Raw genomic sequence first — 27,776 nt, 5'->3', positions numbered from 1 at the left:
TTAAGCAGTTGGAGCTTGATGTGGTCTTTATATATATTTCAAAAATTTCTAAAGAAATTGATTTGCTTGTTCGTGATCTGCCACACATCTCTGCACACACAGAACCTCCTGACTATGTTGGGTTGTGTTGGGTTTATGCCACACTGAGAGGTGTAGTGGGGAGGGCTGACATTGTTCTCTATAAAATTGATGGCTTCTTCATAATTCTTTATTCATTCTCCCTCTTTCTCCTCCCCTTGCCCCCAAAAAACACTCCCAAAACCAAACACCAAAACCACTGAAACAACATAAACCAAATAACAATGCCAAAGGGAAAAAGAAGAAGGCAATGCACCTGAGGAGGAAGACCCTGAGCCTGGGAAATGTGGAAACCCCTTCCAGCCTATATCTGCTGTCATCTCTGAGGTAGTGTGGAAATCTGCATCTGTTTAGAGCTACCACTAACAAATGTTTGAGAGGCAATGAGAAAAATGCTCATTTGAAAGAGTTGTTCTAAGTCTGTCTGCACAGCACTTTTTTAATTCTTATTTTAATCTTGGCAGCTTTGTTTTCTGTGCATTGAATCAATTTTTTTGTGCTAAGAAAACTCCTATTATTGATTGGGGAACAAAAGTTTTGTAGACACAGTAATAAATGTAAACAGTTGACTGAAAACATTTCCTAATTAAACTCCTGGGATTCAGAAGTGGAAAATACTCAAGGTCTCTTAGTTTCTTCTAAAGTGTTTTATTGATGTGGTGAGTCATATCAAATCTTCATGACTTCTTAAATTTTTCAGATTGGTGAGCATAACCTCTTCAGTTTGAAATAGACTCTTGAGAATTGTTACCCATTTTGAAATATGAAAATCACATTCATATATTAAAGTTTCCTTAACTTACATTTCTGAGTTAATACTTTTTTATTCAGTTGCCTGGAGATAACCCAGTCTAAAGAAACACGTAAACATTTCCAGCAAGTAACTCAAACATTTGCTTTTCTCCAAGACAAAAGCACCCATATCTACAAAACATGTCAAGGCAGTTACATGCACAATAATCCATTTAGCAATAACATCAAAAGCAAGAAAATAAAGGTGCTGCTGTGAATATTGCAGAGATGGTGATTTAGTGACACAGAATTGTGAGGCAGCCTGTCATTGAAGTTGTATGCCACAGTAGGTATTTATCTAAACTGGGATAGCATTTTCTGGAGACTTAGGCTCTGTGCATCTGGATTTTTTTTAACTGACACATTTAAAAAAAAAAAAAAAAGTAATTGAGGATAAAGAAAGTAGAAGATTGTTTTGGGTTTTTTTTAATAGGACCAAAAATAAGAAAACGGGCAATAAATCTAAAGATCATTTTGTTTTATAATTCCCCCTCCCTTCCTCTGGATAGGATATTGGAAATTTAATTTCTTCAACTATTTGAAAATAAATTCTATGCTCAATGTAGGATATTGGGGAAATATTTTCATTTTCTAATAACCTCCCTGTCTTACTTGTCAGTTTACAGCATCAGAAGTCATTAAAAAAAAATAAATCTTGTCCTTTCTGTTAGAATGAAAAACAGCTGGAAAAGAAGAGGCAAAAGCTGGAGACTGAAAAGGCTACAATTGTCTTGAAATCTGAAGCAGAGCAGGACCACTTATCAAGTAGCAGTAGCCAAAACACAAATGACAGCAGGCTGGAAAGGTGCAACTCTACAACTGCCCAGCTCTTGCAGCATGCAGAAGAGAGTGACCAACAAGCCTCAGAATGCCTTGACTCAGGTAAAACTGCTGCCTTTTAAGTCATTTCATGGGATTTTTCACATGTTCCTTCCTTCTGTCCATGCTGTTTGTCATTATACCACATACCAATGTCATCTATTGGAAACAAAATGCAGGAATAGATTATATCAATTGAATTTCTTAATGGGAACTTAGAGTTTGCATCTATTTTATGCCCACAATTTATTGTCTATTGCAAAATGTTGTGTGATTTACATTTCCCATGATTTTATGTCTAATTTTGGACTGAAAACTCTGATGTATCTCCCCCACAATTGTATTAGAATCTGATGTAGCATATTACCTGAATATAACTGTAGGATATGTCATGTTTTATTTCTGTTGGATGTAGATAACAGTAAGAAAAAAAGTAAAAAACCAAAATTGAAAAGGGGCCACAGAGTAGAACCTGTTAATGCAGAGGACTCTCTTCCAAAGAATCCTACACCACCACCAGCCCTTCCCCCAGGTAAGTGTAAAAACAGGAATTGATGTCTCAATCTGTGGTTGGTAATCTTTTACAAATCTCACTTGTGAATGAAGACCAGTCCAGTTTCATCATAGAGAGAGGAGCTACTAAACCTTCCTCTCTAGAAAATCTTTGATGCAGTTTACCAAAAAAAGAGCCAGAAACTTGATTACTCACTGAAGTGATTAAAAATATCAATATTGTAAAGGTAAATCAGTTTATTTTTGAAGTATTTCATCATTCTTCACCGTGGATGCAATGGTAGTGCATAGCTTGGGTATTTCTAAATGCTTTGATTTCTCCCAAGGAGATGTGGTGAATGTACAGCTCAGAATAATCCAGTTTTCTGACAGTTTTTGTTTTCCTTTAGTTGGATGGGGAACTCCCAAACTTAATAGACTTCGAAAACTTGAGCCTCTTGGGGAAACACATCATCCTGGTAATGGAAAGTATTCGGGGTTTTGTACCTTTTTAAACCATTCTCCATTGTCCATTCACTTCTACATTCACTTCATTCTTTGTCTGTTTTTCATTTCTAAATTCCAATTTTCATTGACCAAAAGCTTTCCCTTTTGCTTAATAGAAAGCATCTTTTTGATTTTTTTCAAGTCTGATTTTTTTTTATTAGGAAAAACAATGAGTTCTCTTCAATTCCCTCAAAGTTTAAAGTGGCATGGGATATCAGAAGTTGTTAATGAGCTGAAGTTATTTGCCCCTAAAAATTACAAAGTGACACATTGCAAAGAGTAATGGAGACAGTTACTTGAAGAGTCCAAATACATAATGCATTTAAAATAAAAATTTTTAACTGGAAATATCAAGGTACAGTAGACAGAGTCTTGATTTCTTGCTTTGATAATGACTATTTTATATTTTTGGAAGATTGTGGAAAAGTGTTTTTCATATGTTGATATTACATTTTTCCTGAGTTTGAGATGATAGCTTCTTCATTTTTCTCACACTTTTTTATTTTTCAAAATTTGAAAAGTCAATTTGGAGACATCTGGAGCACAAGAACCAGGAGCTTTTCTGCCAGAGAACCAAAAGATGCCTGAAGGGGAAATAAGATTTCTAAACATAAACTGTTTATTTCTCACAGGGATGAAATTCATGTGCTTAAAATACGATTTGTAATCTTAATCTTAAACTCATTTTGCTCTTTTTTTTAAAGGCAAATAGAGAGAAGGTGACAAGAAAGGAAAGCCAGATGAAGAGGTAGGGAGGGGGAGAAAAGGAACTCAATTCTTACCTGTGCCTAAGGGAGGTGTTGCATTCTGTAGGAAGAGCATGGGTGGGACAAAGAAGAAAAATCCTGCTTAAGATAGGTGTCAATTTATAAAATAAATATAATTATTAAATAATTTTGGAAGTTAACAATGGCAAATATGCTGGTAGGGAAATTATTTCTTGACCAGAGATGCAAGAGGAAACTTGAATTTACAGCTGAATTCAAGGCAGTGCACACTCTTTGGGAGATGTATTCCTTTTTTTCAGGAATTTTGAACCTCTCACAAGATTCACACTTGCAAATCCTAGCAAGAAAACAGCTATTAGGAAACACTATTTATAAATGAAAAAAAATTCTTTGCATACATATCCCAGCACTGTCAAACCTTTAGTCAGGTCCTGATTTCCAGAAACATCATTTATTTATTTCTTTTGCTTAAAGCAGCTCTGGGGTTTTAATTCTGTCAATTTGAGATCCATAAAATCAGAGAATTATTGAGATTGAAAAGGACCCTTAAGATCATTGGGTTCCACTGTTAACCCAACAGTGCCAAGTCCATCTTGCACTGATTTAATTTCCCACCTGGCCTTGCCCATTTTCTCTCACACAGCAGTGTTTTTCAATGAAATTTGACATATTTTGCATACTGCAAACCTGCTCTTAACTGGAAACTCAGTTTCCCTAAGACCAGTGGAGCCTGCCTTGGATTCTTTTTTTACAATAATCTGTAAATTGCCTCTTTCTGAAAATCAACTTATTTTTGGTTGTCCCTTCAGCAGAGAAATAAATCAGTGTTGATTTTTTTTTTCCTTCCCCCAGTTTTGCCCAAAATTCAAAGGTGGGTTTAAAAGTTTTTTTCAGACATTCAAACTTTGTAATTACACACTTAGATTCACTCAAGACTGACATTTTTTCCAGTCATGATGGAAAAACTACATTTGCAACAATGTCAAACCTCTTTCATTATAGGAGGTAAAATTCTCTGCCAGTCCTAAAGTGCTCTCTCAAAACTCAAAAAATGGGTGAATAAAACCATCCACTGGACAGATTTTCATTGTCTTTAGAATCATTTGTTGCAGTTTTCTTGCTGCTGTAATTAGTGCTATAGAAATGAAAATATTTGGGACAATAATATAAAAGTGTTCTCACTTTGCTGACTAAATGTAAAGAGAATTAAAACCTCGATCCTACAGACAGGTCCACATATTCTTAAAGTAGTGTAGTCCAGTTTGTTTGTTTTTGTTAATCTTAACTCAGGAATGCAATTTTAACAGAAGTTATTGTATCTGTAGGACACGTGGGGTGTATTCTTTTTGGAAATGATGATTTATTAAAGCTGAGTTTTGTGTTGGCAGGCCATCAAGGCTTTGTTGGGGAAGAGGTGGTCTGTATAAACAAAATTGAGATTTGAATGCTTCAAAAAGCTGCTTTTATTTTTTCTTGATTTCTACCTCTTTCCTCTTACCATCTTCCATGTTATTTTGCTTGTGAAGTGTTCTGCATGTTCCAGTCTGCATGGGTTTTTTATTTTATATCCATTACAAATGTGTGAGAACACTTGTTACTCTCTTCTGATGTACTTATTAACTTTGTCTTGTACGATTGTATCACTTTAAATTCTTTCATTGACGGAAGGAAATGTTGCAGTTTTATCTAAAAATTCCGAAATAGTTATTTTAGCAAGTTATTTTAGCTTGCAAGATAAATGCCAGGCATAAATGGTCCCAAATCTTTGGATTCTGCACAGTATTACTGCCATTTAAAACTATATTGCAGTGCAGCCTTGACTACACATTTCAGTGCTTCATTTTTTCAGCTGTTATTTGTACACTTTGGATTTCTCCTTTCCTATTTTTAGGTGTGTTTACAGATCCCCTTTGGGCTTGATCTTGCAAATACTGATGCATGTATAACAAAATGTAATTAAACTCTCGTTTGGCCCATCCATCTCTAGACATTAATTAACACTAGGTTTGAAAGTTTGCTTGGAGGAGTTAACTCATAGAATACCTGGCTCTCATTAAGGAAGCAAGAATTTAGTAGAGATTCTTTGAGCCAGGAAGGTGGTGGGGGACAGACTGATGTGTTTTTCTGCTCTGGAATTTCTTCCACAGATTTCTATGGAAAGCCTCTGCCCCCGCTGACTCTACGCCAAAGACCCAACAGTGATACCCATGATGTCATTGCTTAACTGGACAAAGAGAATTTTCAAAAACATAATTTAAAAATACTATTTTTTTTTTTTTTTTTACCCTTGAAGGAAAATTTTATAAATGACATTTTCTCAGCATATGACAACTAACCATGGAGTTCATCCTGTTGTACTTAGGTGGTCAGACTTTATAATTTACTTTTCACATCACCAGCTCTTCTTCAGGATTTATTTGGTTTCCTTGTGAAAAGACATGGCTGTAAACCTGAAGAAAAACACCTTCAAGATCCCATAATACTGGATTGTACATTCCCACTGAGACCTTTCTCCAGGTGCTGTGCAGGTGTTGGTATTTTTTCAGGGAATAAATGATTCTAAAGCATTTTGTAAGATTCTTGTATGATAGGGTGAATATAGAAAGGTTAAACAAATATTGAATATATTTTTCTACCTTTTTATAAAATGAGTTGAAAGTTTGAGTGGAGCTGTGTACCTACTACCAATAAAATGATACCTAGGGAGCATTAGAAAGCTGATAGTCAAGTGCATAAAAATAAAGTATGTTTGACTCTTACATTTCTCTTACAGTACCAATACCTTTTCTTAGGTATTGCATTACATATTTCTGGCAAGCTGAAGCAGAGGGTAAGATAAAAAAAAAATTAAATACATTTTATACAAAATAATGCTATTTGAACTGTCTGGAAGTTTTCTTATCCGTTGTTTTCTTTGTTTTGTTAACTGAGTTTGACATAGGTAATAAATTATGTGGAAAAAAATAGAGTTGAATACTGTATTGTCTACTACAAGAAACGAGAAAATTGCACATGGTGGGAAATTTGCACTAATTAAATCATCAATTTTGATGGGAAATTGAATCAACCAGTATGGAGATGACCTCCCACAGTTTTTAATCTCAATAATACTACAATACCATCTTGCAAACTAAAGAAGCACTGGGTTTTTAAGGGCTTCTATAAAACTTTGATATGATGTGTTGAAAATCACATACAAATGATACCTAAACAGCAAGGGTTACAGTTTGTTATATTCCTGTTTAAATGTTTTTACTGTTACATTGGAGACAACCAGTGGTGCATTTGTAAATGTTCATTGTTCTGCCACTTAATGACAGACAGGATGAAGCCCCCCATTCAGGGGTTTTTTGGAGAAGCAGTGTTTGATCATTTCATGTCGTGCTCTGTCGTCAATAACGTGGTTTTACCAAAGGAATTTACATGTCGAAACAATGTGATGTGTTAAGTGTTCAGCACTTTGGTCTTGGAAATCTTTGCCATACACCACTTGCAGCAGGAGTTGCACAAACATCTGCCATATTAAAAGAAAATTATTAAGATTTTTAGAAAGAGTAAGGTGGAATCAGTCTTAAGGATACCAAGTTTGGAATAGGTGGAGAGGTTTACTCCTCTGTGTTTGCTGGTTTAGAGAAAGGAGGAAACGATTTCTATGTGATTACCAGCATAAGAATACTTTTGTTGTATTCTAATACTTAACACGATTCAGTTGAATTATTCTCAGGATTTGGTCATTTTCCCTTCAGACAACACAATACTAAGTGGAGGGGAGATTGCACAAAAAAATTTCCATGTGCAATCTCAACTTTACTTACATTAGCTCTGTTACCACTTAAGTTTTTGGCTTAAAATCTCTCCTTTTGCAGACTTACTTTTTTACAGCTTCAATTTCTAGAAATGTATTACCCTTTTGTTTTCCCTCTTTCAAAAAAATAGAGTTATGGAAGTCTTTACTAAAAATAAAGCTAAATACTGCTGTGGTAACAATTTGAGAAACTAAAATGTTGATGCTTATATATGAACTGTGTGTTGTGTGTGTGGACACATGTATCATTTTTGATTTTTGCTTTTAAAATAAATTTTACCAGTATGTGACCAAAGTACTCAAAAATGTTTTATAAGTTTTTGTTTTATTAATATGCTTTGTAATTATTTCCTATGGTGGGGTTTTTTCAGTAATTTATACTGCTATGACTTTTTATTTGCTCAAGATGACATTTATGTATAGAATAAAACTAATGCAAAGCATCAACATGTTTCCTGTATTGCCATAAATTGACAATTTCTTGGAAGTAAGTCTAGACATAAATATTTAAGGGCTGCAAGTCTCACATACATTTCTAAAATGTATGAAATAGAGACCACGTAGACAGAATCTTTCCGTGTTTTTGCAGGAGAAATGTGATCAAATTTAGAATATACTGATAGATTGGCACTAGGTTGGATGTATATGCATATCTATAAAGAGATTTGATAGTGCACTTAATATTTGAGAGATAAAAGTTGTGCAGCTGTAAATTCAGAGCACAAATTACATTTTGTCAGACTTTTTGTCATCTATAGCATCACTTTGGAAATGTATCAGTGCCTGCAGCTAAGAGTATTTGTATTTAAATACAGTGGTAAAAACACAGAAATTCACTATTTAAGCAGAACATTTTGCATTATCTATGTGTTATGTCTTACGTATTTCAGACAAAATATTTTAAAGGTAAGTTAAAAGTATCTTCTAAGAGGGAATAATAATGTTCATGAACTGAATTAATGTGATAGATGCAGTGCTTCAAAATAAGTTGTTCAGGTTGTCTTACCTTTTAGTTACATCCACAGAAATACCTTACTCATAGATTTAAAGGTTTTTAAAATCAAAATTATTAAAAATAGACATATTTGGTATCCATTAGGTCTCTGGTGTTAGATTGGAAAGGACTGATGGACCATAACAAAGTAAACAACATAGGTTTTTTCCCCTTTTAAATAGGATTCAAGCAGTATTTTTTTTTCAGTAATATATTCCAGTGTTTTAGTGGAAAGTCTATTACTGTAATTTCAGGATGCTACCCAATAACTTTGCCATCATGTTAGCTTCTTTTCTCCTGGGATTCATTCAATTTGAAATACTTTAGTCTTTTGAATAGAACATACCCACCAACATTTCAATACATGCATTTGTAAGTGGAATAAGTAAAGGGAGCCTGTTGTAAATGTAATTTGAGATAAGTTTATCTGCAGTAGCACATGAGAGATAGAAGATGCATTTTTGCTGTTTGCAGTTTGGCTGGGATGGTGCTGATGAACTGGAGTCCTTGCTTTGCTTTGCTTTGGTGCAAATTTGCTTTCAGACACAGTAACCAATGGCACCATCTCTCATATAGTGGAATATAGCCATCAGTTTAGGGCAAGGTGACTCATTCAGCAGATCTTTTTGTTGTATGGATACAATAAAATTAAATTCTTGTGTATATTTTCTGATATGGTACTGGCCTTAGCAGAGTTACAACCACAGAGAACTTTTTAAACCAGTTTTGTTCTGTATCTGTCGGTAAAGCTCACTTATCAAATAACCTTTCATGTTTCCTTCACATTTGATATTTGAGGTCTCTCTTTTGCCTCCAGGCCCTTGCTCACAACCCTGATAGAAGCATTTTAAATAAGCTTTCAAGCCTGGTGCTAATCTGTATGAGGTGAGCAAAAACGCTTAGTCTTCATTAGCTGGTGCCTGAAACTCAAATATTTATCCATATGATAGCACTCCTGCCTTTACCTTTGCACCCCTTTCCAGTCTGGATTTCAGAGGCTGAGTTCTGGATTTTTCAGAGCCTACAGAAACTTTAATTAAAACTACTCCTTAACAAGTTTGCTGCTTCCACAGGGCTTGCTCTTAGCGAGAGTTGGCAAATGGGCACGAAAGGGAGGGTGTGTGGGGATTTGTTTTGTTTTTCTAGGACACAGTGATGGCAGCAGGAGATGGCCAAGAGAGCAGAGTGGCCTTCCTTGGAGGAGCAGCTTGCAGATCTCAGGTTCTGTCCAGATGAAGGGATCAGATGGAAGCAGCCTCAGATTTTAGTGCTGCTAAACCAGTGACAGCTGAACTGGGGTACAGTGCTCTTCTGATTCCCGTCCCCGGAGAATGTTTATCTGAAAGTGTGTGTGAGGGATTTCTGTGAATTATTCTCAAGCCTCCAGCAGCTTTTCATGGCAGTAGCAGCGGGTTAAACTGGAGCTGATGTCCAGTGTGGTTCAGATGAGCTGAGTAGCACTTCCCAAACCTGGCCCAGAGAGGAATAAAGGTCTGGTGACAAGGCACAGGCAGGGACATGATGGTGAGGAGGGTGCGGATGCCATCAGATCCTCCAGCAGGTGCTGGGATGAGGATCACTTCTGTAAATTGACAGACTGCTGTCTGTCTTCCAAAATATCTATTGATTGATTCAGTGAGAGCCCAGGTGCTGTCTAATCCTGGTTTGTCTACTGGTGAGGCAGAGGATTCGGGATGACAAGTCAGCCTCTCACGGTAGGGGGGAAAATCTGAAAATTAGGAAGTTTTGGAGGTTTTTTGTTTGTTTGGTTGGTTGGTTGGTTTTTCTTTTGTATGTTTGTTTTGTTTTGTTTTGTTATTCTGTGAAGGTAGTGGGACACGGGAACAAGGTGCCCAGGGAAGTTGCGGGATGTCTGAACCGTGGCGGTGTCCAAAGCCGGCACGATGGGGGCTTGAGCATCCTCTGGGAGCTTGTGTCCCCACCCCTGGCCCAGGGGGTTGGGACCAGCGCATCTTTAAGGTCCGTTCCCACCCCTTAGCGTTCCGTGGTGCTGCGACAACTCCGATTCCCAGCCGTGCAGGGCGGGAGCCGAGAGCGGGGGCCGGGCCGGGCCGCTCCGCCCCGGGCAGCTCGGGCCATGCGGGGCCCGGCGCTGCCGCTCGCCCGCCGCGCTGGGGCCGCCTTGGGGCTGGGCCGGGCCGGGCGGGACCCGGGGCAGGTGAGCCGGGGCCGGGGCCGGGGCTGGGGCTGGGGCTGGGGCTGTTGTGGCTGGAGCCGGGGGCTGAGGCTGGAGCCGGGGCCGGAAGCGCGTTCGGAGGCCCGGCCGCTTCCTGCGCGGGCCGTGCGAGCCCGCCCGTCCCGTTCGTGCTGCCCGTGTCCCTCCTCCAGAGCGCCGAGTGTCCCCTGGGGCTGTGCAGCTCCTGCGGGCAGCTGCTCCGGCCCCATTGCCGGCCCCATTGCCGTCCCCATTGCCGGCCCCATTGTTTCCCAGCCCGTCCCCGCCGTTCCTGCGCCGCCTGCGGAGCGAGCGCGCTGGGACCGGGCGGCTGCTGCGTGTCCTAAAGGAGGGAAATTGACCCTTTACCCCTGGGCTTTCCTTTCCTTTCCCACTTTAAACTCCATCCGAGTCCCGGGAACCGCTGGGTTATCAGCACAGTGGATATGGAAGGGTTTATTAACCGCTGAGCAGGGCAGAGCGTGCTGTACCTTAATTCCCTTGCTTTCTGAAATGTTTATTACATATTGATCGCATAAAGATGTGCTCTTGATACTTGAGCTTTCTAATATCACTGATACCAAGTTGATGCAATCGGTTAAAATGTTTGTTGTTCATTCTAGTGAGAACTAGAGGGTTTAGTTTGGCTTTACTACTTTTGTGTTTTCTTCCTTTCCCCGAAGGTGGAAAAGAAGACGCAAGGGAAGCTGCAGAAGCGAATCTGCCAGGTGGTTCTGGAGCACTTCGAGCAGCAGTACACGGCAGAGCTGGGGGATGCGTGGAGCACTGTCAGGTCTGTGGCTTTGGGGAGATGGAAGGAAGGGCAGAGATAGGAATTGAATTAATAATGACACGTATGGCAAAGGCTGACACTTAATTTAGGTCTTGATCACACAGCTGTTAAAGACCTTCGTTATTAAAAAAGCAAAAAAGCATAGATGTATAGCATAAGTTTAATTGAGACAACTGAGAAACGCTCTGATTTGATCAATGTGTTTTTCTGCTTTAGGCCGTGAATACTCCTGAGGAATATTTTTTTTTGAGGTTAAATGAAAAATTACTAATAGAAATTCAAACAGAAAGGGGGGGAAATCCATGTAAGAAAGGCCTGAAAGAGCAAACTGAAATACAAACAAGCATGTTTCTATCACATACCACTGCTGTCTGCCTTCCAAAATACCTATTGATTTAAATCTTATCCACCCAGTGTTTGCAGGACATAAAATGTAAAAAAAGCACTTGTAAAAACGGCATTTTAGTGTTGGCTGAAATGAGCATTGTAAAGCCCATGTGTGTGTGATTATTTTTGTTGTTTACAGCTACTTTTGTCACTAGGGAAGTGCTTTATAGTCAGGAAGAGCATTATGTTTGATCATTTATATCTTCTATATGAATTAAGAAAGACGGAGAGCATCTTGGTTCAGAAGAAATTGGTGTTTTAAATGCAATAATTAGAAAAAGCAGTGGCTTGATTTCCTGTTAAAATAATTTTCCTGCGTACTTTTCTAACCAAAGTGATTAATTTCTGATTACACCAGAACTACCAAACGGTGAGATTGTAAGTGAAGGCTTCCTCCAGTGTTTTATTAGATGGGTTATGGAATGGCTTTTCCTTTTTCCACCCTAGAGATGTGCTGACCTCTCCGTGGTGCTGGCAGCACGCCCTGCTGCTGAACAGGTTCAGCCAGAGCCCCGGCCTGGAGAGCAGCCTGGCTGAGCAGGGATACCAGCCTGCCTTCCCAGCACCTCTGCCCTACCTCCCTGCAGCCTTCAGGTGCTACACCAGCACGGCTCCTGCCAGATTCCCTGCACAGAAACACCAGCCTGGCAGGCTGAAGGATTATTACCTGCTCAATGCTGCCTCGCTGCTGCCCGTGCTGGCCCTGGAGGTGGAGGATGGAGAGGATGTTCTGGATCTCTGTGCTGCACCGGGGGGCAAAGCTGTAGCTATCCTGCAGTGTGCCTGTCCAGGTAATGGGGGGAGCCAGGTGCTGGTGGAGGGGAAAAAAAAAAAAACAAAACTGTTTGTATTCCACCTAGTTGCATGTTTAATAAGGATTTTGTGAAATCTGTTTGCTTAAAAGAGGATTAAAAATGCAGTCGTTACTTTTACATAGGTTACTGCAGAGTGAAAGGCAAAAATAGGGTACCTCTGTGGATCTTTTCTCCACTGTTCAGAAGTTACTTAAAGCCTTGTCAGTTTGTTGGCATAGGGCTGTAAGTAATCTGCAATCTTAGAATACTTGTCCTTTGTCACTTTTTTAAAAATTTTTTTTCTGCTGCCTCTTTTGTCAGTGCTGTGCAAATATTACAGGTAAATTTAAGTGTGCTGATGTAAAGCAGAGCATAAGAAATGAAATGTGCAAGATCAGGGAGAAGGTTTATGGTAAGGAATTGGTTGGAGAAGGATTCTGAGATGATCAGAGTGTTTAGAAAGCAGCAGCTTGGGCCAAGGAGTTCAAACAAGCTGGGATTGCTGTTTCCAAGTTTATTTGCTGGCTTGGGTAATAATTGTTTCAAACTGTTCACAGCACCTTATGCTCCTGCTGATGAGATCATTACTGTGACCAACTGATTACAACTAGTTTTCCTCTCTCTTCTAGAGGAATGAGGTGATGCTAATGAAGTAAATTAAATAGGAATTATCTTTTCAGAAGGTGTTGGGAAAAAATCCCCCAACACTTTACTCTGTCTGCTTCTGAAGAGACCAAACTGTTGGAAGATGTGAAGAATTTGATATTTAATATGCCTCAGTGAATGCTAAGATGTACCTTAAGATACACAAAAATGATGCTTTATTTATTTAAAAAGCAATTTAATAATGTGGGGCATGCACTTCAGTTAGATGGTGTCTCAAAGATCCCAGGAAGGCACTCACTCTTTGGATATGGGTCATGATTAAAGTTTGTTTTTCTGTGGAAGTCTATTGCTACAGAGGGATTTGCTAGTAAATATTTAGGGTTTACTCTGTAGGAGCGTGTTAAAATTTATTTAGGTTTATAAAAATTCAGTAGTATTCTGAAAAGTGCAATAATACAGGCACATAAGGTGTGAACTCCATGGTAGTCATGGCAATGCAATAGAACTTCCAAAATGGGTCTAACTACTTATATTTGTCTAAACAAAACAGAAAAGAAATTATAAAGAACTTCTCTTTGGATGTTTACTTCTTTTGGTTTGTTTTCCTTCATTTTCTGAGGTCATTTTCAGTGTAATGAATATGATGATTTGAGGTCAAGATGGTTGGAGCAGACAATAGAATCCTTTATCCCAGATCCTTGGATTAACTTGCTAAGGTTCTCTAAACTGGATGGTAGACAGATTGGAGATCTTCAGCCTGAATTTTATGACAAGGTAACATTATTATTGGCAAGTTACATTTCTGCATTCTGATTCTTTTTCCTATGCTGTTTTCTTTTTAATTTTCTTTTTTTTTTTTCCCTGGCCCCCCAAAAAATACCTATCAAGGGGAATAAAGTCATGTACAGGATTTGTAGAGCCTCAGGAAACATTTTATGAAGCTTGTTGTGCATTTATTCCTGTGTTGGATGATGATATTCATCCTTGGGAGTGAATTCTGAAGACCTTGTAGCTGTAATCTTTGCATGCAAGTGTAATTAGGAAGGGGAGGAGAACCAGGAGGGAGCTGCTCAGGTAGGTCTTATTTCCAGAGCACTAATTTTTTATCTCTCCACCTCCTAACCCCATAAAAACATCTGAAAATAGTAATGGGATCATTTCACCCACAAAATGGAAAAAAAAAATTTTCTTAATATCTTCAGGAGAAGATTGAATATATTTTGGCACATGGTGTTCAAAAAGCTACCATCTCTGTTGAGATTTTTTTAAATTTGATTTTATTAATTGTTTAGGTACTGGTTGATGCTCCTTGTTCAAATGACAGAAGTTGGCTCTTCTCTTCTGACCCTCAGCAAGCTGTGCTCAGGCTCATGCAAAGGAAGGAGTTGTCTTCCCTGCAGTTCCAGCTTCTGAGGTGAGAAGTGCAAAAAGTTAAAGGAACTTCCTAATTAATATAAATTACATGGGGGCAAGATTTAATAAACAAACCCAGGATTTGTCCTCTGAAGATAATGTCAGGATTGTGGGGTTGTGATGCTGTTCACAATAACCAGTGGGTCTGGAAATCTGTGTGGGTGATACCAGCAGTGAGGCCTTGGTGCTCTTAACTCACTTTTTCACAGAATTGTCCATTTGCAGGTGACTCACAACAGTCTGATATAAAATCAAAATATTTTAGGTGGATACAGCCAAAATGGGTTTAGATATATTCCATATTGATTGTTTGTAGCACAGAAAGGCTCCCAGTCCTAACTGGCAGGCTAAAAAAAAGTAAAAGAATGTGAGGTTTGGTGGGAGAAAGAGAGGATTGTTTTTTTGGAGAACATCTCCCCAATAATCCAAAACCAGGCTGTCATGTATTGCACATTTTAATGCTACCAGCCATGGGCTGGCATTTCAAACTGCACAGGTTTTCTCATGGAGGAAAAAAAGAGAGTGACTTTTCAATAAAACCTTCTGAACTTGAACGTTGTTTGTGGAGTAACATTCATGCCTGAAGTGCATCTGTCAAAGCAAATTGACGGAAAAATAACATATTATTGGAAAAAAGGGAAATTTTTATGGAAAGTTCCCTTTGCAGTTCAAGATAGTTTTGCAAGACTTCTAGTTGAAAAAGGCCTGGCAGAAGCCTGTGATTTATAACAGAAATATGAGGATCTTATTGCAGTAATGCATCATGTCATCCATTTCCTTTGGAGAAATCAATCACATTTAAAACACTGACCTGTTTCAGTTTTCCCTTTTCAATATCTGACATAGAAAATCCAATTTGTGAACCTGTAGCAAAAGGAAGCATACATCATGCAGAGAAATTTTGAGAATTTGCATAAATCATTCTGCATTGTAATCCTGGAGAACTCATGACAGCAGAAACCTTGTTTAAAACAAAAATACATTCCTGTCAGCCCAAATCAGATTTAATTGAATTATTCCTAAACAGAGAGAGAACTTGCTGTTGAAAATACATTCTTTACTTTAGCAACAGTAATAAGAATTTGTAAAGGCAAAATACCTTTGCTATATAAATTGTAGTAAAAGGATGGTTACTTTCAAGAGTTAGAGTTTATAAGGATTATTGGATAAAAGGGTTATTGGTGAAGGATATAAGGGTTATTGGGTAAAATATTTAAAATATAGCTGTCCACTGGCTGGTTATTGTTCTTTTTATCTGATCACTTTAGAATGAATTCCCAGTTCTAAAGACATCTCAGATCCCATGTGAAAGGGGAAAAAGGAAATTAAAAGGCAAGATCAGGAAAGGCTGAATGGTTCACAACAAGTGCATTAGAACTAAAATTCTAGAATGCTTCCCTATTCAAGCCTCTGTTTTATAACTAGAGTGCATAATTATAAATAAAAAGTTGAATTTGAATCCCTTCTCCAGTGCTTCCAGTAATATTCAGGAGGGCTGAGCCTCCAGGAATCAGCTGTTCTGTTTTGGCATGAGCCAGCTCCTGCCGGGCTCTCTGGTTCACTGCTGCAGCTTCCCTGGTGCTTTATGCTCCCAGGTGCTCCTCACCTTGGTTCCTGCATCTGCAAACAAAAAAAAATTGTAAGGCTGAATCCCAGCAGTTTGATTGAGAGTAATGGAAGAAATGGATTATAAGAGCATGGAGTGACAGGACAAGGGGAATGGCTTCAAACTGAGAGGGAGGCTGGGTTTAGATGGCATAGAAGGAAAAGATTCTTCCTTGTGAGGGTGGGCAGGCCCTGGCACAGGGTGCCCAGAGCAGCTGTGGCTGCCCCTGGATCCCTGGCAGTGTCCAAGGCCAGTCTTGGAGCAATGTGGGACAGTGGAAGAGGTGTCCAGCCCATGGCAGGGGTTGGAAATGGATGATCATGAGGTCACTTCCAACCCAAACCATCCTGTGATGCCAAGGTGAAGCTTGAGCATTGTTTCAGTTGAGCAGGAGGATTAAGTGTAACAGAAAAATGAGAAGAATGAAATGAAAAGTGGAGAGGGTTGTTTTTTTTTGTTGTTTCTGTCAAGCAACAGCCTAAAATTTGAGATTCCCTCCTTCTTAATTAAGGAAATGCTTTGCCTCTGATTCGTTTTCATGGATCTATTTCAGAGGAAGCTGAGGTCATCAGAGGGAAGTTAAGGAGAGAAAAGTAGGGTTTGCAGTACAATGTAATTAATTAAGTACATAGAGGCTTCAGAGAACAAAGATCTGGAAGAAACTGATGCAACAATCCTCTTCCTGCAGCCTGCATAAAATCTGAAATGTAAATAAGTGATATAAATGCTGAACAGCAAATGTTCTAAGCAACAAGGGCACCACTGATTTGAAGGAAATTGAGATTGTAATGATTGCTCGTACCCAAACCAAAGCATCCCTGCTGAGTGCTCTAATCCAAGAACACACTGCAAATCTTGTTATTATTTGGTGTGTTCGTGCAGAAAACAAATTGCAAAGTAAAAAAAAAAAAAAAAAGGAATATTCATTTCCTGATGCTAAATGTTAACACAAAATACAGTGGTTCCCAAAAGCAAATTTACCAACGTTATCAGTTCTCAGAGAGAAATTAAATTTTGGGCTAAGCTTGAATGGCCAATTACATAGTGGTTAAACTGTTATGGATGTTGTAATTATTCTTAGACTGGTTTCTGCAGCTGAAAGGAACTTGTGTTAGGGCTCAGCAGAAAAGAAATCCAACAGAATACAATTTAGAAAGTCAGCAAAGGCATTCAGACTGCTGGAACTCTTCTATGCAACATCTCTGAGTAATTAAACAGCTTTGTATTTTCCCTGAATTGTGGCTTTTTTCACAGGAGAGGAATTATATGCTCTTAGCTGGGCATTTTTGTGGTTATAGAGGCAACAATTTGTGTTAATAAATATAAAATCATATATTTAGCATATGTCACCACTGTGCCATTTCTGCTGTGTGGAGTAAATTGTGCTGGGAATTTCTTCATCACATCTTCAGCTCTTTCCCCTGGAATTTTTCCTTTTGCTCCTCTGTAGGTGCCCAGTTAATCCTTTTGTTGTCCAAAACCCTCTTCTCAATTAGCTCCATTGGGAATTTTTGAGAATTCCAACTGTTGGACCAGGAAATCTGCTGTGGTTTGTGATAGGATTCTTTAGCCACTTTCTGTCTTACAAAAGCTGAATATTTTGCATGTTGTTGCTGTGCCATTCCCCAAAACACTTTTATTGGCTTGTTGGAGGTTTTACCTGGTTGGGGGGAATTTCTTCTCAAAGGGTGAGTGCTGTGGCCACTGCTGTGGCTCCAGGTGTTCCATCAGGTGATGTTAAAATAAATGATTTCTGATGTTACGTGTGGCAGCACCCTGTGAATAATTTATGGGTCAAGTCCCTTAGGATATGTTGCAAAGCCAGGTTTATTGAATATATAAATAACTGTATGATTAAAAAAATAAGCTACTCTGCAGCTTTTTGGGCATCACATATTTGAACCCAGGCAGAAATTTTGCTTTAATTCCACCTTTAGTCCTTTCTCAGTGTGTTTAATGAGCTGTGAGGATAACACTAACCCTAAAGTTCTCTTTAGTGGGCTTCAAAAGTCTTTCATTCTCCCTTCTGGGCTGTCTCATATTCCTCTTTTAACAGGATGAGCATTCCAGAGGTCACCATGCATTAAAAGAGAAAGATCAATAATTCTAGCTGTTTGTTTGGTCTATACTTTAGAATAATTCAGAATTATTTGCAATAGAAATGTTGCTTATCAGGATTTTCAGGGCAAATTTTGTCTAGGGTGTATTTTTTTTGGATTTGTGGGGTTTGGTTGTTTAGTTGAGGGGGTTTTGATACCTGTGTCTCCTTTTATTTATAATTCCATTTAATGTTGAAAAAGGCATTTGATTTTCATGTTTCTCCTGTTATTCCTGAGATGCAGTGTTTCTTCACAGTTTACTTAGAGAGGAGCAGAGGGAGTGCTTGAACTACTGTCACTGCCCATCACAAAGTACTAAAAAAATTGATATTTTGACGCTGAAGGATTTTTTTTTTTTTAACATTTTGTCCAGGTTCAAAGAAATAAAAGTAAAACATTTACTTTGTGGCAATATGACCTGCATGGTATCTGGACTCCTGTGAGAGGTAAAAGGTAATGTGGAGATTTCAAGTCAATAAAAAGAATAGAACTGGCATTTTTTATTCTGATGAGACATTATCTTGCCTATTGAGCAGAAATACGTCATAGTTACCAAAAGATGGCACTGTTGAAGTGTTGTGTTAGTTTAAAATTGCCCTAAAAATGTATCATCTTTTCACTTTAGTGCTGAAAATGGTCGAATGATGAACATAATTAATGCTGCCCCTTCTCATGGCATGCAGCATAAACCCGAGCACAGGCTGAACATGCAGGGGCTACCTGTAGTATGAAATACGTATTTTTGTGTCTACCTATTTTAAAAGGTCGTTTGTGATAGGCTTTTTTCAGTCTAAAATTCTTGCTATCATGTCTCATTTTCTGTAAGTGGGAAAAATCCTTTTTTAGGTCCTGGCTGACTATATTTTAGTTCCATGTAACAGATTTTTTGGGTTTGGAATTGTTATGTGGTTCTAGCCATGATCATTTTTTTTTCCTCTGAGGTACTGAACAATAATGCTGGTTTGTTTTCTCCAAGTTTCTAAATCTTGAAAAGTAAACTAAAAAAAGAAAGAGCTTTGAAATAATATATTTATTTTCAAAGTCTTTTCTGGTGCACCTGTAATACATGGAGTTAGGATAGATTAATGCATCTGCTGTACCTCTGACCTCCACAGTACAAGATGAACCTGTACCAGAGACACACCCTGCAAAAATAGAAAGTATTTTTTACATTTTTTTTATAAATGCTGTAAAATCTAATTTAGAAAGAGGAGAGGAGCAATATACATGTGTAATTTGTTTTACAGAACTTGTTGAATTAGATGGACAGAAAAATTTTCCAGGGCTCTTAATGTGTGTTCTGATGTTTCTTCATGTGAAGCATGAAACCTTACAGTAATAGTGACTGTAAACCTGTAAAATTCATTACAGGAAATATATGTAACTGAGATAAAGTTATGACATTAACTAGATGTTTATTTCATCTGAAAGTTTTAGCTCTTTAATAAACAGAGATGTCACGTATGCCATTAAGAGAAAAAGGACTGCAGATTAATTACTTATAAATGATGTGGTTTTGTTTGTTTTTTTTTTTTACAGGGCATTGTAATAAGGGAAGATAAAAACATATTTTGGCATCTTAATCATTCCAGGTTTGGCTTCCCATTTTTGGAGTCACAAAGTAGCAGGTGCTGAATTCCTTCAGCAAAGCATCCATAATTAAGATTCGTGGTGAAAGAGAAATCTGAATTCCTGGATGGTGGAGTTAGAGCAGGACTGAGTAAAGCTTGGATGAGCTTGTTTCCCTCCAGTGAGGAGAGGAAGTTGCTTCCATGTATTTGGACAATTCTCTGATGACAAATTCCTCTCCTGAATGAATTCTCTGTGCTGCTGGTGAGGAGAGGACCCAACTCCCTGGCTTTGCTGGCCCAGCTCAGTGTCACCCTGTGTGACTTTGAGCCCAGCACTTCCTCACTTGGAATTTTGCAGCTCCCTGCAGGTTTATCAGGAGCCAGGCACGGCTTAATCGGGGCTGGAGGGCGTTGACTTTGAGCACAGGCACCGAAACAACGACAAGATGGATAGATACATTGATTAACCTTGCTGCCTGAAGTAATTCTCCTCGGGTATTTTAATTCCTGCTTTGGGTTCCAAATAAAGAGGGCTGCACTGAGCAGCCTGACCTTTCTGGGTCATGGGCCAGGGAAGGTTCACTAGTTGAGGTTTGGACACGGGGGGGTTTTGAGGTGAGATTTTCAAGTTTTCCTGTGCTGCCCTTTCCTCTGATGGACTCAGTTGGAGGAGCATGGTGCCCTTGAAAATGTTGTCTTTAGGGATTCTTACTTTCTGTATGGTAAGAAAGGGACATTTAGCAAGTATCCAAGCTTTTAACCTTGTAACCTGTAGCTACATCTACTTCTTCCATCTTTTACTTTTCCCACTTTACCTGGTAAAAGAATTTTGTCTCTTGTGTAAATGCTGTCTTAGAGGTAGGAAAGTGGTTGCCATTATCTGCTTCTCTGAGTAAAATTCTCAGGTCTGCTAAAAGTACATCCCAATTGTCACATTAAAACATTCCTAAGCTTACTGGCTGCCCTCAGGGCTTGGCACTCCTGCATGCATGGAAAAGGTGTAGCTGGCAGGGGAAAGTGTCAAAAATGAGTTATGTAGGTGGATTCTGACAATAATCTGAAGATCAGCTCGACTTTATGAGAGCCCATTTAGACTTCAGCTCTGTTCTCTTTGATTTATACTGGGAAAGATAAAAACCAAGATCCAATACATGGGGGAAAAAAGTGATTTTAAATTTCCCCAAATGGGAGTGAGCCCATGAGAGACAGTGCATCAGGCTCTGTTGTTGGTTTGGTGTTCATGAGAAGGGGAGGTTGCACATTCCTGCTTTGCTTTAATTTAGCAGTTAATTCTGTATAGGTGGGTGCACTGTGGTTCCTCAGACAGGCCAAGAGCAGCAGCATGAGCTCTGCCCTTTTATTGAAATGGGCAGCTGCCAGCAAGAAAAGGAGCTGGAGAGAAGTGGGGACAACTTTTGGGTCCAGAACTGCTGCTTTTGGAGCCCTCTAAGGAATAAATGTGTGTTGGGATGCCAGGATGAATATCTGGCAATTCACATGGCTGCTGGTAAGTGCAGAATTTTAGAAGATTGGAGCTGGGAGGGATGTCAGGGTTCCTCCTGCTCTCTTTGGCTGTCTCAAGGTGGCAGTGTGAATGTTGGGTTCTACCAGCCTGTGGCAGGAGCGTTCTCAAACGTTTCTGCAGGCTTTGAAAAGCTATTCAGGAGTGAGAGACAAACTTCTGGTTTTAACTAATTTATAGGTTTAACTGCTTTTCAGAGTATCCTCGAATGAGTCCACGAGGCCCAGTTAAACTGAACATACTTAGGCTACCTAAGTGTACTGTAATGTGGTTCTGCCTTTAACAGGCTGAACTTTGAATTGCTCTCTCACTAAGGCTGTTTGTGCTCACTCTCCATCTTTTTCCTGAAGACTGATACAACACAAGCTTTAAACACATATTTTTCTTAGAGCACCATCAGTTAAGAGAGTTCTGTCCTGTTACACTGAGTAAAATCATAGACTTCAGTAAAATATATACTTGGCTTGCTGATTACCATAACCAGGACTCATATAAAAGAATTGGGCAAGGCAATGTGTATGCTCCCAAGGGAAATAGGTTTGGTATAATTCTCAGGAGTTTTTACCTGCTCTTACCACTGTCTGAAGCAGCCATTTGTCCTGGTGGTCCCATATTATTTTGGACAGGACTTTGAGAGCAGTTTTGATCTGTGATCAGCTTTGATCCTCCTGGCTGAAGCTTTTCTTTACTGATTATTTTCCCAAAACGTTGCAATCCGGTTTAAAGGGCTTATCTTTTCCCCTCTTTGTCTTTTCTTCTTTCCTTTCTTAACTGTTTTTGGTCAGCTCTCACCCTTGGGAAGTCCTCTGCTTGTTTCAGAAGGAATTGCTATTTCCATGGCATTGTCTTGGTTTATCTAGACTTGGAATCACACTTCCTGCATTTGAGGGTTGCTCACCTCATTTGGCTTGAGAAGATGGTTGTTTCTTTTTATTTATCCCAGGATATTTTTTTCCCTGGGGTGTGGGGGATGTGTGAGCACAGTTTTGTCAATAATATCTACAAATTTCTGATTATTCGGTGTCATTTACACCATTCACCTGTTCTGATGTTCTTGTTATTAAATAAATCTTATTGGGGGAACAATTGTATTTAATGTGGTATTTGCCTGTAGTATGTGTTTGTATACCAACTTACAATTCAGTCTTTGAGCAAAAATATATGTTTTAATGGGATTTATATTCAGACAGTGTTTTAATAGCAAGTGAACCTTTTGTGTAGCTTCCTCTTTGAGAAATGTGGTGGTACCAGGTTTGAAGAATACCCTTCTGTGGTGCAAGATTTTTGGGTTTTCTCCTTACTCTCTTAATTTGGAGTAGGTGACTATAACTTGCATATCTCATTTCTATACTCATAGGTTTTATTTCATGTGTCTGGCAGATCTGCTGTAATGGGATATAGGCAGTTTATTTAAATAAAGTTTCAGGGGTAAAGTGGTAAAGAACCTTCATTCCCTCCATCCACCAGTAGTTGTGAAGCTTTCAGGCTTTAAGCCCCTATTTTGACTTTGTTTAGTCAAAATTTGTCAACAGGTTAATAAGTGAAGGGTACATAAACAAACAATATATGATCCTTAAAAAATGAGGTTGAAAAGCAGTGGCTCAGTGACACCCTCAAATCCTCTTTCTGCTAAATAATTTGCAGAATTAGCAGGAATGTTTCTGAAATTATGGCCCAGTCATTAATTCAGGCTGCTACTGCAGGTTCACACAAGCATCTTGCCAAGTGTCTAACTGGCCCATTTGATGTGGGGTGACCCATTTTGTATGCAGTTGCAGCATTTCCACAGCAGTGCTGAGCACAGGAATGCTTCATGTAGGTTCTGAAGAGATGCTGCTTTGTACTTGTCACTGTGGAGTAAAAAATACCTTCAGCTAAGTGAGACTACAATCATAAATGAGAAGCAAAATTGTGTTGTGTCAGTGGTTTCCTGAACTGTCAATTAGATACAGTTAAGACATTTTCATAATGTTATTTTTGTCATATTTATTTATTCTCTAGATTTATAAGTCTACACATTCTCCCACTAGCAGAATGTCAGTTTTGATGTTGATTTTTTTTTCCCCTTTTTCCTGTTCTTTGCAGGTCTGCTCTTAAAGCCCTGCGTCCCGGTGGGTCCTTGGTCTATTCCACGTGCACCCTCTCCAAGGCAGAAAACAGTGATGTGATCAGTCTCACCCTGAACTCCTGCAGCAACGTGATGCCCGTGGATATAAGTGGTCTGGCCAGAGGTGTTTCCCAGGAGTTCACTTTGCTCAGTGGAATGCAGCAGCACGAGCTGCTGGTTCTCCCAGAGAAGGGGAGAGCGTGGGGGCCCATGTACGTGGCTAAACTGAAGAAAACGTCCTCCACCTGATGCCTGTTTATAAGCAGTCCTTGATAAATTAATTTTAAGTACAGTATGTGTTTATGAACACATTGGAGGCAACTGAATTTAGGGTGTTGAAGTTTCCTGATCAAAAGGAAGCAAGAAATTTAACTTATTTTAACTGAAAAAACTGAATGTGCCTTCCAGCGTGGGCTTGTGGACCTCTGAGAAGTCCTTAGGAAGCAAAGGGAGCTTTGTATTGTTTTCAGGATGGTGCTTTTAAAGGGATTTGGATTGTAATGTGGTAGAGGTTTACACTGGTTTTGGTTTTTTTAATTTACTTACTTGGTTCTAATGCAGTATATTTTTAAATAAATGGTTTTCAGTGGTCTGAAGTCACGGAAATCCTGCATTTTCTCTAAAGACATCTAAAAATCTGTGTTTCTGCAAGAACTGATTTGTATGTACAGTGTCATCTTCAAGCACTGGCAGAACAGGTTTCATGTTTGCTAAGTTGTTTACTTAAAAAAAAAGGTGTCTTTTGTTTACAGATGCAAAGGTCAGCAGTTAGATCAACACCAGGTTGTTTGGGGTTTTTTTTTTTGTAATTTATTAATATTCTATTTTGAGCTTGCAAAAATATGAACTGAAAGAGTTAGGGTGTATATATTCCAGCCTGTGCTTGTCTTGAAGCAGAGTGGAACCCTTTCATCCCCAAGGGTTCTTTCCCACATGGAAGGTGATAATCACTATTTTTAAAACCGTTGTTTTAAAGAACAGAGGTAAATGAATTGCTCATGTGGAAATGGAGTTGGGTGACATTGTCCATTAATTTCACAATATCACAGAATGGTTTGGGTTGGAAGGGACCTTAAAGATTATCAAGTCCCAACTTCCTTGCTGTGGATAGGGACACCTTCCACTAGACAAGGTTGTAAAGTCCCATCCAACCTTAAGTTAAAGACTTCCAGGGATGGGGCATCCACACCTTCTCTGGGCAAGCCTGTTCCAGTGCCTCACTGCCCTCACTGGAAAGAATTTCCTTTTACTATCAAATCCAAATCTGCCTTCTTTCAGTTTGAAAACATTTAGTATATTTTATGTGTGTATTACACAGTTGGCCCTCAGAACACTGCTGTACCTTCTGCTGAGGCAAACAAATGCATCAGAGGTTCTGAAACCTCACCCCTTGCTGTGGGAGTTTCACAGTTATCCATTCCCATGCTTTGGGATGAAAAATGTTTGAGGTGGCCCTGTGGTGTTAAATTATCAGCAATGTCTCTGAAAACTTGAGAGGCTGTAAAATTCATGCAATTTGAGATTGCAGATGATGCTGTGGAAAAGTCTGACAGCATCTGTCCCAGGAACATTAAATATAATATCCAGATTTGGAGTCACGTCAGGCTGCTGGGTGAAATAACCATACCTTTGGCAAAATGTTTCCCATCAGTTTCATTTGCCCTGTGGAAAATGAAATGGAAAGGCAAGAATGGAACTTGCTCAGGGATGGAATTAAAGTATGTGCTTGAATTGGGTGGTTGAGGAGGACATGGGCTGGGTAATCACAGGAGGAGCAAAGAGACCTTTGAAAGCTGAACTTGCCTCAGTCTCAGCAGATGGGCAGATCTCTGAGCTGCTTTAGACCTAAACCTGCAGCAAGGCCTCCTGGTGTGTCTGAAAGCTGCACTGAGTTCTGCATAACCCTCTGCTGATCTCCTGGAGTCCCTTTCCAAGTAGTCTAAAAAAGCACCAACAACAGAGGCTTAAAAACCAAGGCTTAATAAGTGATATTTATCTTTGTTTGCACTTGGTGACTTTTGGTTTGTACTCTGTTTCAGAGTGCTGTGGAGTTGTTTTTTTCTTCTGTTCTAATCAGTTCTGGCTGGTGACAGGGATCTGGTGAGCACATGTGGAGTGAGGAGGGAAAAGCAGAAAGGATGGAGGCAGGCTGTAGAGGTGAGGGGCAAAATTAGCACATGTTGGCAAGCAGTGTCCACTCAAAGGCACTTCTGCTTGTTGTCCATTCAAGTATCTCTTGGATACTTCTGACTTCTGCTCTCCTTCATTACAAGGCTGCAACATTTTTCCTTTTTACACTTTTTTTTTTTTTTTGTACCATGTAATTTAATTCCTTACCATATCCTTCCTCCTCTTTCCTGAGCAATGCTGATGGAGATGGGGTGGAAAACAAGTCAGCCTTTTTATTGCAGAAAAGATTACAGCTCCAAACAAGATGAGGGTGAGAAATTGACCATTTTTGTTGGATTGTGGAGTCCCAGAGAAGTCTTTATGATCTCTAGTGAAAGTGCCCACAGCTGTATGCATAGCACACACCAGTGCCAGCACCTCAAAGGCAACAGAGAGCTCTGGAGATCAGCTGCTCTCGTGCTTTTCTGACATTGTCTTTTCCAACATCCAAAAAGTCACTTCCCTGTTTCAGGGGGTTTGGCACAATAAGAAATTAGAAAGCCTTATCTAAAGGCAATTTCAGTATTTACCAAATCTTATCCTTTATTCAGTGGCATCTGACACAGTTCAATTATGGCTTGTCAAAAGCATTCTCCACTGTGGAGTGGAGTGGAAAACCAGATTACACAATGTCTGTGGACTAATGCAGCTGACTAGGGGACTAATGAGCTGTTGGCTTTCTCAGTAAGGTGTGCAAAGAGAAGGTGAAGCACTTTGAAGGAGGGGAAAAATGAAAAGATCAGGACTACAGCAGTGAGTGAAAATGTGTAATACTGGAGAAGAGACTGTGTGGAAGAGCAGCAGTGCTGCAGCCTCTCAGGAAAGGTCTGAGTGGAGAGAGGAGAGAATGGTGGGAGAGCCCCAGGTGCCTGTACTGGGCTGGAAGGATCCCCTCCCTTCATTTGACTGTCTTAGAAGGAGAATTGAGGACATCAGGACATTGTGAAAACTGCAGTGGGGTTGCTTTAAATTCGCAGGTCTTTAACTTAGCTATAGCTACCTGTTTCTTGCCAAACAAATGGCTGTGTTGATAGGTGTTCCTATCAGAAAAATTGATTTGGTGAGTGGGAGGAAAATTTGAGAATCAGTCCTGGCTGTAGTAGAATATGGCTTACTTGTAAGCTGATGTAACTTTATGCAGTTTTGGCTATAAATGAGATTCTTTGTTCCAGGAGAAACTGGAACAGCACATGCTGGTAGTCTCAACTTCCAGGGAAAAGTGAAATTTGGAGTTCTCTGTTTGCCAAACCTAGGTCAGAGTACAGAGGGCACACACAGTCACTGGTCACAGCTTTTAAGTGTCACCCCACCACTTGATTCCTGACTAACAACTGGTTTTTGTCAGACAGAATACAGCAATAGTTTGTCAGAAAATGTTTTCCTTGGCTGATCTTCCTGTTTGCATCCTATTACTTGAGGTCAAGGTCAAATGGCCTTGCAAGTTTTTATTTTCTTTGTAGTTGTACATAGTTTTTAGCAGGGACAAGCATCATGCAGCTTCCACAGCTCCATTTTAAAAATACTTTGTGTGCTACCAAAACAAAATACCTGGGTCAAAATGTCACAGCTGCTCCCAAGAGGAAGACATGGAACATGAACCAGGTCAGGTTTTGTACTCCAGTGAGGAATTTCTGCTCCCTGCAACTGTGTCCAAGGTGGTTCTTCACATCATCTCAGAGAGAAATGGCCCTTTGCAATGGTTACCGTGGTGTTGTGGTGACTCTTCCTGGGCTCAGAGGAAAAAGAAATGGATCTGCTGCCCTAAACCCACAGGTAATAATCCTGTAGTGAGAGGTGCTGCAAATGTTGCTGCAGAACTGTTTTTTTTTAAAGATGATGAAGGCACTAGAAGGCAGCACAACAATCCAAATTTGAATAGAGCCAGCACTTCATTCATCAGTGACATTCTCACCTTGTTCTTTCCAAAATGATACTTCCCTGGCATATGGCTTTCATCTTTAAGCATTTGACTTGACCCCATTTATGACAAGGCCAATCAAATAAAGCAGTCAAAATACAAAAGGGGCTTGTTTGCAGGCAGTGTCAGAGCAGATCTTGCAGCCATCCACAAGAGGTTTGGGTTGATGTTGCTGTGTCAGTCCCCTGTGCTGCTCTGGGGCAATTCTTGTACAGCAGCATCTGTGTTGGGGCTGGGCCCTGCCACGATTCCTGCTGATTCTTCCCTGTCTCCAGTCACTCCCTTTGCTGCTGGGGAGATCTTTAGGGTCACATATCTTCAGTGGGAATCTGAGAACGGGTTTCAAACCACCTTTTGATGCCATTTGGCAAAACTTCTGTCTCAGAATAGGCGTTGTAAC

At 39.5% G+C, this 27,776-nt stretch overlaps 2 protein-coding genes across 9 annotated transcripts in view; both read left to right on the top strand.

Annotated features, from left to right (window-relative positions):
• ARL13B (ARF like GTPase 13B) overlaps positions 1 to 7,668 on the top strand; it is a 33,195-nt gene extending 25,527 nt beyond the window's left edge. For 3 of the 5 annotated variants that reach the window (XM_014888469.2, XM_088158498.1, XM_014888471.2), the window contains 5 exons: positions 312 to 405; positions 1,542 to 1,752; positions 2,105 to 2,221; positions 2,592 to 2,660; positions 5,564 to 7,668. In XM_014888469.2, coding sequence (XP_014743955.2) covers positions 312 to 405; positions 1,542 to 1,752; positions 2,105 to 2,221; positions 2,592 to 2,660; positions 5,564 to 5,640 — 568 coding nt within the window. In that variant the 3' untranslated portion in view covers positions 5,641 to 7,668. Of the gene's footprint in view, positions 1 to 311; positions 406 to 1,541; positions 1,753 to 2,104; positions 2,222 to 2,591; positions 2,661 to 3,392; positions 3,437 to 5,563 lie in introns of all 5 variants that reach the window. The other 2 variants (XM_088158502.1, XM_014888472.2) reach the window with 2 other exon arrangements.
• A 2,371-nt stretch (positions 7,669 to 10,039) lies between these two features.
• On the top strand, positions 10,040 to 23,885 carry NSUN3 (NOP2/Sun RNA methyltransferase 3). Of its 4 annotated transcripts, none has more exons than XM_088158509.1 (7): positions 10,040 to 10,195; positions 11,075 to 11,184; positions 12,019 to 12,362; positions 13,591 to 13,745; positions 14,264 to 14,385; positions 18,463 to 18,542; positions 23,268 to 23,885. In XM_088158509.1, exons 1-6 carry the CDS (start codon positions 10,085 to 10,087, stop codon positions 18,530 to 18,532), a joined length of 912 nt encoding a protein of 303 aa, XP_088014635.1. In that variant the 5' UTR covers positions 10,040 to 10,084; the 3' UTR covers positions 18,533 to 18,542; positions 23,268 to 23,885. The 4 variants fall into 4 exon arrangements, with proteins under 4 accessions (XP_088014635.1, XP_088014632.1, XP_088014639.1 ...); XM_088158513.1 differs by lacking the exon at positions 10,040 to 10,195 and adding an exon at positions 10,252 to 10,394; XM_088158506.1 differs by lacking the exon at positions 18,463 to 18,542 and having other exon boundaries at positions 10,070 to 10,195.
• The last annotated feature ends 3,891 nt before the right edge of the window (positions 23,886 to 27,776 follow it).

The sequence above is a fragment of the Sturnus vulgaris genome, chromosome 2, assembly GCF_052056855.1.
Source record: "Sturnus vulgaris isolate bStuVul1 chromosome 2, bStuVul1.hap1, whole genome shotgun sequence".
Lineage (NCBI taxonomy): Eukaryota > Metazoa > Chordata > Aves > Passeriformes > Sturnidae > Sturnus > Sturnus vulgaris.
This window is presented reverse-complemented; position numbering and strand designations above follow the sequence as displayed.

What these genes read in the sequence shown, in the direction of transcription:
- NSUN3 (XM_088158506.1), top strand. Translation starts at nt 10,085, where the DNA reads ATGTCTGAACCGTGGCGGTGTCCAAAGCCGGCACGATGGGGGCTTGAG. An exon ending in GATGCGTGGAGCACTGTCAG is followed by an intron (nt 11,185 to 12,018) that starts GTCTGTGGCTTT and finishes TTTCCACCCTAG; the next exon opens with AGATGTGCTGACCTCTCCGT. An exon ending in CTGCAGTTCCAGCTTCTGAG is followed by an intron (nt 14,386 to 23,267) that starts GTGAGAAGTGCA and finishes TGTTCTTTGCAG; the next exon opens with GTCTGCTCTTAAAGCCCTGC.